We start from the raw sequence: 20,324 nt of genomic DNA on the forward strand, positions 1-20,324 counted from the left end.
CAGCGCCTCATGTGTTGGTCTTTGATTGTACAGAATTACAACACTGTGATTAAACATAAGAAGGAGAAGGACAACATGGTAGCAGATGCGCTATCTCGAGTTTAGTGTGTGTACGATACTGGACTACATTGTATTTTCTTGTACTGTATTGTGTTCTATCCTATTTTTATTGTGTATTGAACAAACCTTAACTAGTTCGTTCTTGTGTGGGGGAGTGTTATGTTCATGTGTGGGTGTGTGAGATGTGTGCGTGCATTTTTCCTCCCCTCTTTCTTCCGTCTCTTCCCCTCGTTCTCTCTCTCTGTTGGTGTCAATTCCTGCAGGGGTCCATGTGCAGCCATCATCATCCCCATTCGTCCTCCCTGCGGTCAATCATCGTCATTCTATCTGCTCATCGTCCCGCCCCCGCCAATCAGCTTCCTCTTGCAATTATGTCTTCTCCAATCAACTCTCAGCTCTCCATTTGAAATAGCGCCAATCCATGCCTGCCGGCAGTTGTTTCCTCATTTACACTTGTGTGTTTGCGTTAGGTCTGTGTGCCGTTTGTGAGAGAGGTTTTTTTTTTGTCTAAGTCTTTGATCTCCCCGTTTCACTTCTGAGACCAGTGCCAGGTAAGATACAGGGGCCCCAATACACGTGCTTACACGTAGGGTGAGTTCTCAGTCTAGGCACATTAGTTTAACGGTGGTGTCGCTCCCTGTATTCATGAATGTCAACTGTAGTCAGATTAGCTAGAGAGGTCTTGTTTTTCTGTAAAGATGTAGGTAGATATTACAAGCTGTAGTTAGGGTGTTTTCGACACCACTCCTTTTGTTTTGACTGGTCTTGGTTGTATGTCTTTGTGTGGTGTTTTTCTGTCCTGTAAATACTGTAAATACCAGTAAATAATAATCACTTTTGTCACAGTAAACTCCCAATTCACCGTAGTCTGCCTTGTGTGTCTTTTATTGTCCTCCCAAGTGTGCTTATATGTCCCATTACAACTCCTAGTTCCATACATCTTTTGTACATCTATTCCATCTTTCACCCTTAACCCTAGAAGGGCCGTTACAACTTCTCAAGTGCTTTTAACACAGTGCAACCCCACCTGCAGAGACAAAAGCTTCTCCAAATGGCTGTCAAATCACATGCGATCCTCTGGATCGGGGTGGGCAGACTTATCCAGAAAGGGCCGGTATGGGTGCAGGTCTTTGTTCCAACCAAGCAGTTACACACCTGTGTCTCCTAATCAAGTTTCTAAGCATAGACTGGTTGATTAGTGGGATCAGGTGTGTAACTGCTTGGTTGGAACAAAAACCTGCATCCACACCGGCCCTTCCTGGATAAGACTGCCCACCCCTGCTCTGGATCCATTCATTTCTGACAGGGGGACACCAAGTGATCCAAATCAACCTTCAGTTCAGCTCTAGTCAAACCACCTACACTGGAGCCCCACAGGGCTCTGTAATCTCACCTGTGCTGTTCATGCTGTACACACTGATAACTGCAGGAGCCCAGACCCAGAAATAACTTAACATCAAATATTTGTCTTGGTGCATGCTCAATAATCCAGGTAAGAAAATCACAGAAAGTGGAATCAGTTCATCTGGATACAACGTTTATATTGACAGATACGTTTCATCACTCAACTAAGTGACATCTTCAGTCTGAACTGAGTCAGTTTACACCGAAGCTCCAAATATTCGCTGTTGATCACTACCAAAGCTTCGGAGCCTATAAAATGGTATTTGGGACAGCCCTAATACACACATGCCTTAGTTTTCCCACCTGCATTCCACGAACACCCACCCTACTCTGCCTCTGATTGGCTGGTACTCGTTGCCTTCATTGGCTAGGTTTAGGCATGAGGCGTGAGATGGTTAGGGTAAGAATATCAGGGTCGGAGCCAATCAGAGAAAGAGTAGGATGCAGTAAGCTGTCTTTGCAGAATGCAGTTTGGAAAAAATAAACACCCCCCCCTCACCCACACACACCTGCGCGCACACGCTAAATTTCAGGCGCACTGGTGCAACCAATGAAAATCTTAAGTCACATTAGATAGATTTTTGGTCACACCCTGGAGCCCTGCAAAAACTGGTTTGTATTTAGCAGGAATTAATTGTTGACTGCGCCGAGTCCACTGGCTGCGCTTGCAGACTGGTTTCACTTATTTAGAGCATTACTGTGGACAAAAGCAAAAACCACCTTTAGGAAACTTAAAACCCTTTTTTGCTATAACTAGGAAGTTTTATCGAATTTAGTTGTTTCCATCTAGCTTTTCAAACGTGATACTTCATAATGCATGTATATATGCATGGGGCAGCATGACTCAGGGGGTAGAGTGGGTCATCTAGTAATCGGAAGGTTGCTGGTTCGAACCCCGGCTCCTCCAGGGCACATGTCCACGTTTCCTTGATCAAGACACTGAACCCCTAACTGCCCCTGATGAGCAGGTTGGCACTTTGCATGGCAGCAACCACCATCAGTGTATGAATGTGCGTGTGAATGGGTGAATGTGAAGCATTCATTGTAAAGAGCTTTGAGTTGTCGCTAGACTAGAAAAGTGCTATATAAATGCAGTCCATTTACCATTTATGTAAAACTATTTTGATGGAAACATGGCTAATATAACAAACTTACTAGAGCCGGACATGATGTTCTTCCCCTCTGCACTTTCTTCACAGTCATTGATTGACCTGTGTGGGCAGGCCTGGCTTTCCATCAAGGTAATCAGTGAGTACATCTTTGCTGTTATCCTGGTCACAGTCATCCTCTCTGGACAGGGTCTGGCAGCTATATTTAGAGAGACTTAGTTCCTGAAACCTGCATGGTGTGAGTATATCAGGATTAGGGTGTGCTGTGTTTTAAGTCTCCTGCCCCAAACTACACATCAAAATCGTTTTATAATCTGTGTAGAGAATATTATCACCTGTGGAGGCAGTCAAACTTGCTTCCTGATCTGAATGCATAATAAAAACTTTTCAAAAATTGCAAATGTTTTCAAAAAATGCATAAAAACTAGGCCACCCATTTTTCTACCTCTTTAAAAGGGTATATAATGTAATTGCAAGAAAATACATAAGATGAAAGACATCACTTAAAGTAGTTTATGAAAGACATTACAGATATGAATTGAGAATGGTGTGCATACCTTAGTCCCAGCATGACGTCTATGTAACTAGCATGTCCGGCATCCACCAGTTCCTTGGCAACATGGATATTATCTACCATGATGTCCACCTCCCAATGTGTATCTGACACAAATTCTCTAAAAAAGATTTGGAGGTTTTTCAGGTACAGACATTCCTGGAAGAACCTAACTGCTTCATCTGTCCATTGCCCTTCTGCTTGAATAGGCCTAACTCCCCTCAGGATACATGGGTATGCCACCTTTGGTAGTCTCATTAGCTCTTCTGGAAGCCTCTTAAAATTAAAGCAATCTTGCACATCCATGCAATAACCATAATCAACTAGGTTTGCAACCATAGTGTTGTCAGCATGTAGGACTTCTGCTCTACACCACTTGCTGATGGTATTTGATTTCAGCAGGCAACAGGAGCCAGGGACAAGGTGGTCTGCAGGCAGAGGTGACAAATCTGCTGGGAGGTCATCTAACATTGTGGACAGTGTGTTCATCATGTGAAATAAGTCTTCCAGGACAATGTAGAAGGCAAAGGGAGTGGTTACTGAAGAAGCAAAGCCTAAATATGCTTGGTCCATACAGATGGGGGCAAAAAAGAGTTGCTGAGTATGGCCAGTGTCCAAACCAAGACACTGTTCTATTGTCATTGTCATATTCTGAGCCTCTATGGGTGGTATAATCATCTGGTCATTATACATTACACAAGAACTTCGTTCACAGGATACATGTGATTCTGCCTTTTCAGTTGAACTCGTGGGCAAAGCAGGGACCTCATCTTTTTTATCAGCTGCACTACCATTGTCAGCAGCTGCTTTATGTGCCACTGCATAAGCACCTTTTTTTTCAGATATCTCAATCTCAACTTTCCACCGAGTGCCAAGTTGACTAACAAAGTCAACCATGAGAGGCTTTCCCATTACAGCATCAGAAAAAGTGGCGTTGGCTTTGTAGGTGCTTGCATCTTTTAGAGCACATGGTATACTGAATCCTGGCTGAGATACATATTGCCACGTCATGCAGTAAGTCTTTTCCTTGTCCACAATTTCTGTGTTTCCATAGTCCAGAAACTCAACTTTAACAGAGCCACTTGTTTCACAACTTTTCACCACAGCACGGTACACAGCACCATCCTCTTCATATTCAGCTAGAACAAGATCATTGATTCTCAAATTTGCTGGTGTGGTCCTCAGCGCGCCTCTGCACAAATTCGAGTTGAGATCCTCCCTCAACTTCAAGATGGCCGGTTCATCCGCTTGTATTTGGAGGAAAAATCTGTTGACTGTATCGATGTGGGTGACATAACACAAAGCCCTGAAGCCCACACTTACTTTATTCTTGGGCAGACTAGAAAGTTTAGGCATTTCGTCTGTGTGTGGCACCTTTTCTTGGGGGTGGTTGTGGCACTTATTTTGTGTCTCCATGTACCTTCTGTGGATGTAAGGCTTAAATTTTGTCTTTGGCCTGGGGTTGTCAACAGCCCTTTTTGGACTAGGTGTTGGACTGGAAATTAGCTCCTTCACTTTCTCATTAATGTGAATCTCTCCATGAAACAAACTGACAACAAAAGACTCATTTTCATTCTTTCCGATGACAACAAGTCTGACTGGAATATTGAGGATGGTGTTCTCAAGCCATTGTTTGACCTCTGCATAGAGTTCCTTCTTTGGGATTTGAGCAAGACTACATCTGATAGCCTGCATGGGGGTATACAACAAGTCAACTGAATCTCTGGAAATACTCATGACATTGCTTTTCTCTGATGTGTGTGTGTTTCCATAATCCACAAAGAACACAGAGACATGTTGAGGTGACAGAACAGAGTGTGCCAAGCCCCTGTACCATTTGTCATCAAGATATTTTGCCAGGCACAACTTCCCTGTTCTTGTGTTGCCTTCCATTATTTTCTTACTCTCGTTTGAGATTTGCTCATCAAGTTTTTCAATGATATTGCTGTTTCTGTCAAGCTGGCAGTAGAACTCCCAAGGACTGCTCACATGAGTGACATAGACTTGCTCCTCACTTCCACTGCTGAGGTTGAAGCTGGAGTAAATGAAAGAATGTGGATATATGTATGACACTAAGTTGGCTGAGATTTTTCCCTCTCTTGCCAGGCCCTGTTCCACAAGTATTTTTGTCAAGCACTGTTGAGTTTTAGTGTTGTACAGGTCAACAACGTTATACAGGCCTTCATTTTTCACATTCTGTTGAGAAATAACACTACATCGTAGGTTGTCAGCATTGTCTTGTATGAAACTCCTTACTGATTCACATGCCTTCATACTCCACTTCCTGCAACTCTTTGGGTTAATGGGTTCAATAAGGTTGTACAAGCTGCATCTGAAAGCTTGGCCTTCCAAGTCCATGTACTCTGGTGGTATTGCCTGGAGGTCATCCTTCTTGACTTGTACAGTCATGCCATAGTCAACTAAGAATGCTGTCGCATAACCTTCTTGATTACTTGTTATGCAGGCCCTGTGCCATCTTCCATCTTTTGGTGACTTTGCAGCACAATATAAAATCCTTGGCTGGATGGCAATGGTGTGAGTTGCATAATACTGCTGCATCTTCTCCATAAGTGCCTCTAAACATGGAAGAGTGTTAAGCAACTGGCACCAGAAATCTGATGGAGAACTTATGTATGAGCAACGAACGGCAAACTCACAACCAGGTTTTAAGTAACGAGCTTTGAAACCAGCAGAAGCATTGGTCGAGACATCATTTGTGTTTTTTAAGTACTGTTCCTTCAAATTTTTTGTTTGAACTTCCGTAGCCTTCTTATTCTTATAATTCTCCTCTTCTCCTGTATTTTCACTTAACATGTTGTGTGGTGTTAAACTCAACTGTGTGCAGCATTGTCCCATTGTTTTCTCCGATGCCATACCTATTTTTGGTGCTACTGTTTTTGATGACATGTACTTCCAGTGTTCAGCTTGATTTGATGAGATTAAGACCTCAGCAATGCTCTGAATCTTGTCACCTCCCATATTAAAAAGATCAACAACCAATTTTTCTCTTCTAAAATCGATAACGTGGACTTTCATTTTTTTGTCCGACACAGCTCGCCTGAAGAATTTAATGTTGGCAGAAGTCCAAATGTCACTTACATGAATGATATTGCAAAGAGTGCAATTAAGGGCAAATGCTGGTTCAGTGCCTAACTTGTTAGGTATTTTCTTTATCAACATATGTGGCACTTTTTCAGTGTTCCCAAAATCAATGAAAAACACTTCAGCTCCACGTTCAAGATTCTCTGTCACAACGGCTCGGTAAAAGTGCATGTCTTCCTCATACATCGCACAGCAAATTGTGCCAGGCTTGGGATTATCAAGAACCTCTTCCTTCAGTTTTACTTTACTGAAATGATTTGTAATTATTTCCATAATTTTTTCAAATTCAGGATTCCGTTTTTCTGTTCTCATCCAGAAATTGTGGGGATTTTGGACATGTACCACATAGCCCACAAATTCAGTGCCCGCCTGCAAAGCCTCTGCTTGAACTGAATCATTCAAGGCATTAGCTATGAAAGCCTCACAGCCCCCCTGAGGTAACTGCTGCTCACACGCTAACACTATCTCAGTCTTCTTTTTCAGAAGATCTTGGATTGGCTCTGGTTCCATTGTATAACTATCTTCAGCACTGAGCACTCTAATAGAGCAGAGATTTAACTCTTCATCAAAACTACTGATTTCAACATCCAATACTGCTCCAAGCAAGCCCTTCTTAAGGTAACTCAGCTGTTGAGCTTTCACTGCTTCATCTTGATCAATCACAGAGGACAATGAGCATGGAAAGGCCATAATTGGTGTTGAAAGGAAATCAGGTGGTAACCTGTGGACATTCTCAACTTTGACAGATTCACAGAATCCATAATCAACAAAGAATACTTTAACTTGAGAGTTCAGCTGTAGAGACTGCACAAAGCCTCTGTACCATCGCTCATCTTTGCCTTTCACTGAACAGAGTAGGCCCAGGTTTTCCAGAGGGTTCTGATTGGAATTTTTGCTTCTAAACTCAAAAGTTACAGCCAACTCCTTTGACATTACCTGCAGATCTGCTGCCATACTGGTCATCTGACAGTAAAATTGCCCAGGGTTCACTGCAGCAGTTACTCTCACTTTAACACATGTTCCTGTACTCATTTTAGGCCTGTAGTATAAAGGAATACTCATACATCTCTGCAGACTGGATTGTTGAAGACACAAATCCTTTCTCCTTGGATTCTCAATGACTAAATCTGGAACAGGTTTGACATTTCGCTTAAGCGGTACCTCTGTAAGCATCTCAACCAAGAGGAGAAATGTGTCTGTGTCCACATGCTTCCAAAATCCCTGACCAACAAGGTCCTTGTTTATGTCAGGGGCTTCCAATACGAGGACATTGTGGGGAAAGAAGGCTTGAATGTATCCTGTGAAGTTTTTTCCAATTAAGGAGGAGAAGTACTGCTTCACCACAGAATCCTTGCAATCTTGAAGTGGGAGCACATTTGCAAAAAAGCCACAGGCTATCTTAGGAGGAAGACTGAACAGATCATTTGAACATGAAGATAAATGGGCAATGTCGACTCTCAAGATCTTTCCATGGTCAATGAGAAAAACATCAAACATGTCCCTATGTCTGTTCTGAACCCTTCCTCTATACCAGTGAGCTGTGATCAACTCTTTTACAAGACAAAACTCTCCTACATCCACTGCAGCTGTCATCTTCGGTGTGTTTTGTATTTCCACCTGCAGGATGTTGTAGTCTAGTTCACATATAGTGAGGTACTGTCCTTGGAAGTGAATTAAAATGGCTTCAGCATCCCAGTCGAAGTGAGTTAGCTTCAGGTCCACTGGCCATAGAGGATGTGGTACAGATAGGCCTGAATCTTGAGACCTGTAGATTAAAGCATGTTATATTATCAGCATTGTAAAATAAACTTTTCTATTAGAAATGTGATTTAATGGCCTGGTATATGCCCCCTCGACCATCACGATCTCCAGATAGAGCCCTGCTGGTTACTCCCAGGTCTCGGTTTGTTACAAAGGATGATCGGGCTTTTGCTGTTAGAGCACCCACACCATGTAACTCTCTTCCTGTTGAACGAAGAAAAACCAAGTCTCTAGCTTCTTTAAATCTCATCTTAAAACTTTCTTTTTTTAATGAACATTTTTACAAATGTTTGATATGTGTTTTTATTTATTTAAACTTTTTATTTTTACTTAGTTGGTCTTATTTGCCTCGTGTAGTTTTATTCCTTTATAAAGTACTTTGTAACATTGTTTTACAAAAGTGCTGTATGAATAATGTTGTAATGTGACCATTATAAAATAAGTTAGGATGATGGTAATATAGCCATACTCCCACTAGGGTTAGCTGTTTTATAGGAGATGGTTCTCTCGATTACTTTTCGTCTCCGTGTGTGTGTCGTACGCTCCATCACCCCTACAAGAAAGTCGGTATAACCCTCTGTATGTAAGTACTGTCTTTGCCCGACCTATATAAAGCTGATCTTGGAGCATGAAGTTATTGAGTCGTCTTTTTTAAAGGTTGAAGTTACCACTTATTTTTGGTGATGAAGTGAAATGTTGTTTTTTTTTTCCCCCCAGACATGTCGCCCCAGTTTTTGTTGTTAGCTTGCGCTAGGCTACAGTGCGCTAGCTAGCTAGGTGGCTACATAGGAGCCATGTGGGGATGAAAAGAACAGTGCACCGGTGACTGCAGAGGAGCCTCGCGATCTGATGACTATGTTTAGGACTATCGGTGAATTTGTTGGAGGGCAACGAGGACTGGATGCAGTATGAGGAAAGGTTGGGACACTTTTTCCTTGCTAATGGAATTACTGAGGAGGTGTGAGTGGGGAAAAGACTTACAAACTGATAAGAAACATAGTCACACCGCAGAAACCGGGGCAAATTCCACACGATAAACTGGTCAAGCTCATGGGGAATCACCACAGTCTGAAACCTTCGGTAATAGTCCAACGGTTTAAATTTCACAGCCTTTTCAGTAAGCCAGGTCAGTCTGTAGCCAACTTTGTAGTGGAGCTGAGGGAACTGTCAGAGCATTGTGATTGTGGGGCAGTGTTGGATGACATGCTGCATGTGGCATTAATAATGATGCCATACAACGCCACCTGCTGGGGAAACCCCACCATTGACTTTCAAGAAAGCCCTTGAGATTTCCCAAGGTATGGAGGTAGCTGACAATAATGCCAGAGTGATCCAGAAGGGAAATGGTTGGTCGCAGACGGTGACAATGTACCAGTTCAGGAGAGAGACTGGTAAACATTCGAAGCGGGTGGAATGTTTTCGGTGTGGAGGGAAGCACTATGCAAATGACTGCAAATTCAAAGACACTGTCTGCCATGCAGTAGTAAAAAGAGACACTTAGCTAAAACGTGCAAGAGTTCAAAGGGTGAGGGTAAGCCTGAGCAGGGAAAAGCTCAGCAGGCTCAGGCAGCCACACACCACCTAGAAGAAGCAGAAGAGGCAGCATGTGCCTACAACATGTTTGGAGTGGAAACAGATGAGGAGCCACCTGAACCCTATTATGCCACAGTCACTGTCCGTGGGCAGGACATTAAGTTTGAGATTTATTCAGAGGCCACCGCATCTGTCAGAAGTGAGGAGACCAACAGGAGGACATGGGGGTCTAACCTTCCTCCCCTATCAACCCGTTAAAGCTCAAACTCAAGACCTATACAGGGGGCAGCCCATACCTCATTTAGGGGCACTCTATGTGGACATTTCAGCTGGAGGTCAGAAGGCAAAAGCCAGGCTGGTGATAGCTAAAGGCAGGGGGCCCAGTCTTTTGGGCTGCGATTGGCTTTGCAAAATCTGACTCAGCTAGCACGAAATCAAGTATGCACACATGACAGAGGACATTCTGCAGCGGTAACGTCACATTATCAGGGATGAGCTGGGCACGCTTAAGGGCATAACAGTGAAACTCAATGTTGACCCTGACGCCACACCGTGCTTTTTCAAGCCCTGGTTGGTGCCCTATGCCATGAAAGTTAAAAGTCAAGGAGGAGCTGGAATGTTTACAAAGGCAGGGTGTCATTGAGCCCGTCCAGTTTTCAAGGTGAGTGGCTCCCATTGTTCCAGTTTTGAAGGAAGACAAAATGGCAAAGATATGTGGGGACTACAAGCTTACAGTGAATCAGGCCGCTAAGCTGGAGGAGTACCCACTGCCATGGGGGGATGACCTGTTTGCAACCCTGTCAGGGAGTAAGCTATTTATAAAGCTGGACATGAGCCATGCGGAAACCGGAGCGCCCTGAGGAAACCCAAGCAAACACGGGGAGAACATGCAAACTCCACACAGAGGACAACCCTGGACGACCCCCAAGGTTGGACTACCTTGGGGCTCGAAGCTAGGATCTTCTTGCTGTGAGGCAACCAGTGCGCCACCGTGCCACCCTGCTCAATAATCCAAGTAAGAAAATCAAAAAAGGCTGAATCAGTTCATCTGGACACAATGTTTATTGACAGATACCTTTCTTCACTCAACTAAGTGACCTCTGCAGGTATTCCCACCCTTATAAACAATACAGTACAACACAGTCATAACAACCGAAACTAATGACCAGTTTCATATGCAAATATGGGTGTGACCAGTAACTAGAGTTTCAATGGCCATGTGTTCTATTCACAGAGGATTAGGGAATGTTGCAATCACAGCATTGTAAGATGTCGACAGATGCATAATGACCGAAACTAACGACCAGTTTCATGTGGATGTGCACATCCTTGATAGGGAGTCTGTGAATGTTCTCATTCATCCAGGTCATGGTTATCCAAAGGAGTTGAATCAAGTGCAACTGGACTTGGTCTATATCCTTGATATATACCAAGTCGGATATATACCAAGTCCAGTTGCACTTGATTCAACTCCTTTGGACAACCTTGATAGGGAGGAACACTGGTTTGAACGGGGAGTCAAAGAGGCCCTCTATGTTAAGAGGGAATGACCATCCCTGAACCGGGGGGGGGGGCTAAGAGTACATCTGTCACCATCTTACAATGCTGTGATTGCACACATCCCCAAATCCTCTGTGAATAGTACACATGGCCATTGTAGCTCTAGTTAATGGTCACTTCCATATTTGTACATGAAAGTGGTCGTTGGTTTCAGTCGTTCTGCATCCATCACCATCGTGCAATGCTGTGATGCAGGAAGATGCAGAGGAGAGGAAGAGATGCAAACAGATGATCCGTTGTGGCGACCCCTAACGAAAGCAGCTGAACAAAGAAGAATGTAATATGGGGGGGGGGGGGGACAGAAGATGGAACCGCGACTCGAGACCGTGAACGTCTGTATCGCGGTTTCACTCTCAGTTTGAGATCCCTACACACCAAGTGCCCATGTGCCAAACGTGATCTCTGTGGCATGTATGTCAGTGAGAGCTTTTTTAAAATAATTACTTAAGCAAATTATGATAATTATAATCGGTAACGCTTTACGTTAAGTGCATGTAATAAGTGTTAGTTAACAAAGCCCTTATAGACTGCTTATTAACAGTGTTATGTGATAATAAGAATAAGCCCTAGCTAATAAGCCACTTAAAAGTCAATTTTTGCATTTTGTGGACTATCAAATTCTTTTAAAGACCACGCCCCTGATTAAAAAAAAAATCAAGCTTTTAACCTTGTTAACATGTACATGTGGGGTTGAGATAATGTTACAAGACATATCAAGAACAAAATCAGTAGTCAACGCCATGGCTAACAAAACATATCTGCTTGGAAACTGCAGAACAGTTTCAAAAAAAAAAAAAAAACGGTTTCAGACAGGCAGGATGTCATACGTCACAAACCTAAAGAACCAATCCCGTTAATGGACAGGGTGGTGCTTTACATATCATTATGGGCACCCGCGTCAGCAACGTGAACCAGAGGAGAGGCAGCGTATCCATTTGCTAGCTAGGAGTTTTGTTTTCGGCTGCAAATTTACAAAAGGAGAAACGGCGAGCCTTCGTTAATTACCAAAGGATCCGAAAATCCGAGGGAAATGGGTGCAGTTTATTTGGAAAAATCGTAATGTTCCAGCCAAACTTCCAGAGAAACGCAAGGTTGCAGAAGCCATTTGCAGGGAGCACTGCTTTGAAAATGGAATCACAAAAACAGATGGGTTTTGCCACAAAACCTATATTGAAGCCCGACACTGTGCACATGTTGGTCAACCGCTAAGTTTATTTTTCTTTCTCTTTTTCCAGAGACTTGCTACGGTCTCCAGAGACTTGCTACGGTCTCCAGAGACTTGCTATGGTCTCCAGAGACTTGCTATGGTCTCCAGAGACTTGCTATGGTGGAGTGTTTATCTTTACAAGGTAGGTAACTTGGGCGTTCGGGTGGCGTAGCAGTCTATTCCGTTGCCTACCAACACGGGGATCGCCGGTTCAATCCCGTGTTACCTCCGGCTTGGTCGGGTGTCCCTACAGACACAATTGGCCGTGTCTGCGGGTGGGAAGCTGGATGTGGGTATGTGTCCTGGTCGCTGCACTAGCACCTCCTCTGGTCGGTCGGGGCTTTGGTTTGGGGGGGGGGCAGCGTGATCCTCCCATGTGCTACGTCCCCCTGGTGAAAAGAAGCTGCTGATGACTCCACAGGTATTGGAAGAGGCATAGGGTAGTCTGCAGCCCTCCCCGGATTGGCAGAGGGGGGTGGAGCAGCGACCAGCACGGCTCGGAGAGTGGGGTAATTGGCCAAATGCAATTAGGGAGCAAATAAAGGCGGGGGGGTAGATAACTTGTCAGAGCGGGCGAGCAGGACCAGGGTTTATCTTATATTGGCAACACATAGCCCGATACGTCAACTTGTACACGACTGTGGCAAGTCTGTTGCCACGAGGGGGTTTGGGCAGCTCGAGGAACGGAGGCAAATATCACCGGTCACAGATATATTTATTAAGATAAGATAACCTCTACTGAGCCCCGTGGGGGAAATTCAGGCGTAGATAGTAGCAAAGGGAAAGAGAGACATCAGCATCAACAGGATAACAGAGACAGAGGTACCACACAGAGGTAGATCGGTAGGTAGCGTGGCCTGTATCAGGCGTTAAATATCAACAGTATCTTGTCAAAACAGGAATAATCACACATGTCAACACCAAGTAGCGGCATTGCATCGTAATTGTGCAAATTTTAAAATCAATATTTCAGGACAGTAAACGGGATCAGATCAGGTCAGGATCAGATCTATACTAAAACCCCAATATGAAAGGAAACGGCCAAAACCTCAATAGCATAATACTGGCCCCTCAAAGAATCTCGACACAACCTCATTAGCATAACCCCATTAGCCTAATTATGGCCTCGCCATCCTTCACGGCTGCCAGGACAAACAACAGCAACCAGTAGATTGGGCATACATACAATATAACACCAGGACATAGGAGATATTTTTATTTTATTACTTTATTGATCCCTTGGGGTTAATTCTTCCTCTGCATTTATCCCATCCTAGCTGTGTAGCTAGGAGCAGTGGGCAGCTGCCGTGCAGCGCCCAGGGACCAACTCCAGTTCATCCTGCCATGCCTCGGTCAGGGCCACAGACAGGAGTATTAACCCTAACATGCATGTCTTTTTGATGGTGGGGAAACCGGAGCACCTGGAGAAAACCCATGCAGACATGGGGAGAACATGCAAACTTCACACAGAAAGGACCTGGGATGACCCCCCCCCCCCCAAGGTTGGACAACCCCGGGGGTCGAACCTAGGACCTTTTTGCTGTGAGGCAACAGCGCTAACCACTGCACCACCATGCCGCAATGCCGGCTGTAGGTTGTCAGGGATAAGAGATCTATCAGATATAATAGATCTATGTCAGTAGGTATAGGTGGTGGTGGGCAGGGAAGGGAGGTTGTTGGGAGGGGGGTGTGAAGGGAGGGAACAGGTGGTAATTGTGGTACTGAATCAAGATTGAGGGGGGTAAGCAGGGAAAGGAGGAGCGGGTGAGGAAGGGGGAGATAGGCTTGTTATGGAGCCTGATGGCTGTTGGTACATGTTGAGGCATTTCGTGGTTTGTCTGGGAGCAATGAGTCTGTGACTGAATGAGCTCCTCCTCCCCATTAACTCCTCATGGAGGGGATGGGAGGAATTCATCAAGATGGCTTCCACCCATGACAGATGCATACAGACACAAAGAGTAGAGCCAGCCGCATATCTACCCAGCTTCGCTTCCTCATGGTAACAGCCAACCGGTGGCAGCCCCACCCAGTGCAATGAGCTATCCATGGCACATGTGGCATCCCCCTCAAGCTCCCTTTGTCTCTCTCCCGCTGTCTGCGCAAGCCTGCCGTCTCGGTCGTCTGGTACATTTTTTTTTCCTCCACAACTGTATCTGGCCAATTACCCCACTCTTCCGAGCTGTCCTGGTCACTGCTCCACCCCTTCTGCCAATCCGGGGAGGGCTGCAGACTACCACATGACTCCTCCAATACATGTGGAATCGCCAGCTGCTTCTTCTCACCTTAGAGTGAGGAGCTTCGCCAGGAGTACATAGCACATGGGGGGGGGGGGGGGGAAATCACGCTATTCCCCCCAGTTCCCCCTCCCCCCCCAAACAGAAGCCCCGACCGACCAAAGGCGGAGCTAGTGCGGCGACCAGGACACATACCCACATCTGGCCTCCCACCCGCAGACACCGCCAGTTGCGTCTGTAGGGACACCCGACCAAGCCGGAGGCAACACAGGGATTCGAACAGATGATCCCCATGTTGATAGGCAACGGAACAGACCGCTACGCTATCCGGACACCCCGATCATCTGGTACGTTTGCCTCCACTTGGTATGGCAGCAATGGTGAGGTTCCGCTTGCCATGCTGGCCCAAGAGAGCTAACCGGTGGCTCAGCAGGGAGGATAAAGGCTCCATAATCATGCCAACTTGCCTCCTCCCCTCTGGCGCCAACAAGTCACAGTGACCCTGTCCAATTTGCTCTTGTCCTTATTCAGAATCGGTTTCCAATTCCAACACGTATGGCTGAATTACTCCTGTATCACCAGTTGCCATTGTGTAGCGTACAGTAGCAAGCCAAACAGAAAACAAGCACAAGTTACTGTTTGATGAGCAGAGTTGATGGTGAGCAAATATGTGCAGTGCAGGCGAGTGGCGGGGGGATGGGGGAGATTTGAATTGAGGGTGGGGATGATTTACATATTCATAACTTCTGGGTTTTTTTTTAATGAAGAAGGAGGAGTGGATGTTGTTTTCAGGATTTTAACAAGATAATTCAACTTATTTTGCAGAAAAAAACACATCAGACAATTTATGATATCAAGCAGAGCATCTTATACATATGTCTTAAAAACACGACTGGAGGAAGACTTCAATAACTTACTCCAAGTTGTATGCAGATTGGACTTACAACCTAAGACGAGTGTGAAAAACTGTTTTTCCATAGGTTGCAAGCGCCACTTAGTGGCCGAAAACATGTTTACAAGGCAATTATTAACACATTAACATTATTGTGTTGATAAGACTATAGGTATTGTATAAGGCCTGGTTACCTATTAACTAACATCTAACATTTATTATATTCACTTCATGTAAAGCGTTACCTACTAATCAAAACAATTCCAACACGGCTCCTCACATCTTTGGTGCTTGGACTCCAAATAAAGATATGTCACTGTGCTGTCAGCTTCCAGTTTTTGAGAAGGTGCTATATCACTAGGGATGGGTATCATTAAGATTTTAATGGTACTACTACTCTTACCGATACTGCTTATCGGTCCAGTACTTTAACGGTACTTTTATCTGTTCTTTCATTGGCAGCAGCGGTGGGATAAAGGAAGTGTCCGGAAGCGTGCAGATCCTCATTAAGTCTCTTCGGAGTGCGGGAATAAAGGCGCGCTTCCGGGAGAGGGGGACTACTGTAAACTACTGAAGACTCACTGGCCGATCAGCCAGCGGGTCGGCCTCTGTGGTTGAGCGGTTAGCAATGTCGCCTCGTGGTGCAGTACAACTCGGAGATATGCTCGGTTGCATCGTTTTAAGAGAAAAAACATAAATTGAGAAAAGAATTAACACTGCTTTGTTTTCACATGTGTGGACAGAGCGTTACTTTTAATCATCAACCCATGTGTGTATAATCTAGTTAGCTCCAAGTGGGCTCCAGGCTCCTAGCATACATAACATACCTGAGGTGGAAGGCCAACGAGAGATGAACTACGAGCTAGGCAGTCGAAAACTGCATTTCTCTGCCTGTATTTGATGCACTTTCGCCAGATGTTTGGAAAGATTGCTTGTGTTTCCACCCTTACATGCAAGACTTGTTGCACTTGTGGCAACGAGCATTGTCAGCCTCAACTCTAAAGAAGTTTTTTTTTTTCAATTTTGGGAAACTATATTAGGACGGCACGCCCTAATATAGTATACAGTGCAGGGGACACAGCACAGTGGTTAGCGTGGTCGCTTCACAGCAAGAAGGTCCTGGGTTCGAGCCCCGGGGTTGTCCAACCTTGGGGATCGTCCCGGGTCGTCCTCTGTGTGGAGTTTGCATGTTCTCCCCATGTCTGCATGGGTTTCCTCCGGGTGCTCCAGTTTCCTCCCACAGTCCAAAGACATGTAAGTCAGGTGAATTGGCTGTACTAAATTGCCCCTAGGTATGAATGTGCTGGTGTGTGTATGTGTGTGTGTGTTTGTGTATGTTGGCGCTGTGTCATGGCCTGGTGGCCTGTCCAAGGTGTCTCTCCGCCTGCCTCCAAATGACTGCTGGGACAGGCTCCAGCATCCCCACAACCCTGAGAGTGGATAAGCGGTTCAGATAATGGATGGACATACTACGTATATTAATCCCTGTGGGGAAATTCATCTCTGCCCTCCTAGCTGTGTAGCTAGGAGCAGCGGGCAGCCGTCGTGCAGCACCCGGGGACCAACTCCAGTTCATCTTGACATGCCTTGCTCAGGGGCACAGACAAGAGTATTAACACTAACATGCATGTCTTTTTGATGGTGGGAGGAAACCGGAGCACCCAGAAAAAAACCCACCGCAGACAGAGGGAGAACATGCAAACTCCACACAGAGGACGACCCGGGACAACCCTGGGATTCGAACCCAGGACCTTCTTGCTGTGAGGCGACAGCGTTAACCACTGGGCCACCGTGCTGCCCAAACCGGACTTCTGACCGTTTAGTTCTCTCTCCACCATTGTGTGAACCATGTTTTATTGAGGTCAGGGTACGACAAAGTGACCTTGTCCTTTAAGCCTATGAAGTCCGAGACAACTGGTTGTAACACTGCAAGAATTAAATATAACTCGTTTGCCAAAAATGTCAATAACGTTAAGAGTAAAGTACTATTAAGATTTTACTTCTGCTAGTTCTGTTTCCCACTTACTTGAGATATTCTGTACTCGACGTCATGGCAGCAACCACCTGAAGTGCTGACACCTAGTGGGAAGTACAGGAAATGCAGCAATTAAATGTTAGAAAAGAGGCAACGCACACGCTTCTACTGTGACTGAATGTTAAGAGCACGTCCAAGTTTCCTATTGCCTATTAACATCACACTGCTCAACAAGTGACTGCTTTGACTAAAATACCAGTTCCCCGATATTAGCTATACAAGGTCAGTTTCCAGTCTTTTTTTTTTTTAATGAAGGGCCTACATTTGTTAGATAATTGTATAAAGAATTGCACTTGTAACCCAAACGGTGCTATACACATAGGACAGTTTTAAATGTAACACCACCTGCCTGTGTTGTACTAGACTGACCAAGTCTTCACTGCTAAGAAACTGCCAATATCTTGCCACACAAAACTTACAAAAGTCTTGGTTCTTTAATTAAAAATGCTGGCATTTCAATGTACCAATACTAAACTTACAGCATTGTGGGGCTGTTGGACTGAATTTCGGGAGTCAAATATAAATTGAACAGAAAAAAATTAATACTAATCTGAAATTACTACTCTGTGTATTTTTTTTAAAATTTTATAAATGGGTTGACTAACATTGTGAGTCTCACCCTTCTTGCCCCTCATGTCCAGATGGTTACCCTTGATTTACTAAACTCGCGCACAATCTCACCCATGCACACTTGATTCAGCACAGAAGTGCCTCACAAACTAGGTTGAGGTTAGGTTGAGGTTAGGTTTGAGTTTAGGTTGAGGTTAGGTTAAGGTTAGGTTGAGGTTAGGTTTGAACTTAGGTTGAGGTTAGATTAAGGTTAGGTTTGAGCTTAGGTTGAGGTTAGATTAAGGTTAGGTTGAGGTTAGATTAAGGTTAGGTTGAGGTTAGGTTGAGGTTAGGTTAAGGTTAGGTTGAGGTTAGGTTGAGGTTAGATTAAGGTTAGGTTGAGGTTAGGTTTGAGCTTAGGTTAAGGTTAGGTTAAGATCAGAGATGGGCAAACGATCAAATTTCCTTGATCGAACATCGCGAAAATTAACGATCAATTATCGATTGTTAATTACTTTTAATGAAAAAAAATGCCTATGGCAGAAATACCAAAGAAAGCGTGTTTTTCCTCAATTAAATCTTTATTCATCAAAGTTATATAAGTCATATAAGTTAACTTATAGTTAACTTATAGTACAAACACAATGCTTTTAAACAAGGTAGTTGAAGTTTAAGTGTTTAATTGTAAAAAACCGGCGTATCACATTCCGTCACTACGCATAAAAAAGGCAGCCACGAGCCCGGCCGAGTCAAATCTCTTCACAAATTAAAGAGCCAATGCTGTTGCGCTCTTAAACACTATTATATTGAGCCTCTTTGAGACACAATTCCCCACAATATAAATTATATGTAGGCTATGTATAAAATATGCAAATTAAAAAATAAAATAAAAACATTAGGCCTACTTAGCGCTGACAGTTTTTCACAAAATGTAACTTTGAACGACTCCAATAGGCCTCCAGCTGAGAGAGATAAAATAAAATAAGTAACAGTTACTCACATAAAGGACAACTGTCCACAGTCCACTCTTAACAAATTCAAGTAATTCCAGCCTACTGGCTTTTGTTCAGGAAGATGAGCATGTTGACATGCTCAGGGGTGAGACGCGAACGCAGCCTAGTGACCGTCAGTCCAACGGCTGAAATCACTCGCTCCGAAGGGACCGAAGTTGCGGGGATGCGGAGGTATTTTGGCGCCAACTTCGCCAGCCTGGGGAACCTCCCTCCATTCACTTTCCACCAGTCTGTGGGGTTGCAATTCAGGGGTGGGGGAGTCTCCCTCGGAAAGTTCTGAACTTCTACTTCGATGCCAATGTTGCGTGGAGTGGAGCACTGCTCCCCGAAAAGTAGTGCCATGGCAAGACGCCGGCGCGGCTGCGGCTCCGGTGGCTGCGCTAGTCCCCCCCGTCTGAGTCGGACAACGCGGCCTCATTTCCCCCAACCAGTGGGATAGCCTCCTGGTACACCTCCGCTGCCTGTCCCAGTTCAATCAGTTTCACATTTGCAACCACTCTCTGTGTTGGTGTAAGAAAGCCCAAGTGTTTATGACGAGGGTCCAGCATTGATGAGATCATGGGGGCGGATGACATCAACTCATCAGATTCAACCTAAATAAATTATGAAAAAGAATCTTCAGACAGTGGCCAAACTCTACATACTTGGCTGTAATGAGCTAATATGCAAATATTACATTGTCTTGGGCTATCGCTGATCAGCTAATAATTTACACAGCGGGTCACTGAATGCCAGGGGCGCCTCTAACAACATTCTAGAGAGCGTCTACTCGTCCTTTCTTCTTAGCCAATGCATTATGTCAAATACAAATAATACATGCTAGTCGGCAGCACACGTTAGCTAGACTAGCTAACGCGAGGTAATTTTAGCGAGCTTGTTACATTAGAAAGCACGCATGCTAACTAAAACATTAGCTAGCTGAGGTAAATTTAAACCACACAGTTAAGTAGCTAAATAGCTACCAGTAAATGGTTATGATTAATGTTAGCGCAAATAAGTAGCTGGCTAGCTTATAACGGTTTTTCAAAAACTTCGTATTTGGCCAAGTAACTTGAGCTCTCGGACAAGTAAAAGATAAGTTCACAAGGAAAAGCTTAATGTCAAGCCGTGCTAAGTTAGCTTACCTTCGTTCGGTTGCTGAGGGAGGGCCGCACTTTTCCCTTGAATTCGATACGTCTGGCCCCGTCTTCTTCTTTACGCATAAGATGGGCGTTCATGAGGCTGAAAGTGACTGGATACGCACCGGAAACGGAGACGTCCTTCTCCGCAGACATGACAGTGGCGGCACACTTCAGTGCCGACAGCACAGACC

At 44.6% G+C, this 20,324-nt stretch overlaps 1 protein-coding gene across 1 annotated transcript; it reads right to left on the bottom strand.

Moving 5' to 3' along the window:
• Nucleotides 1-2,663: 2,663 nt before the first annotated feature.
• Nucleotides 2,664-19,354, bottom strand: tdrd15 (tudor domain containing 15). The gene is made up of 3 exons (XM_056294127.1): nt 19,056-19,354; nt 3,131-7,993; nt 2,664-2,802 (listed from the first exon to the last, which is right to left on the bottom strand). The coding sequence occupies exons 1-3, from the start codon at nt 19,352-19,354 to the stop codon at nt 2,664-2,666; spliced, it is 5,301 nt and encodes a 1,766-aa protein (XP_056150102.1).
• Nucleotides 19,355-20,324: the final 970 nt, after the last annotated feature.

This window comes from Lampris incognitus, chromosome 15 (genome assembly GCF_029633865.1).
Source record: "Lampris incognitus isolate fLamInc1 chromosome 15, fLamInc1.hap2, whole genome shotgun sequence".
Taxonomy (NCBI): Eukaryota; Metazoa; Chordata; class Actinopteri; order Lampriformes; family Lampridae; genus Lampris; species Lampris incognitus.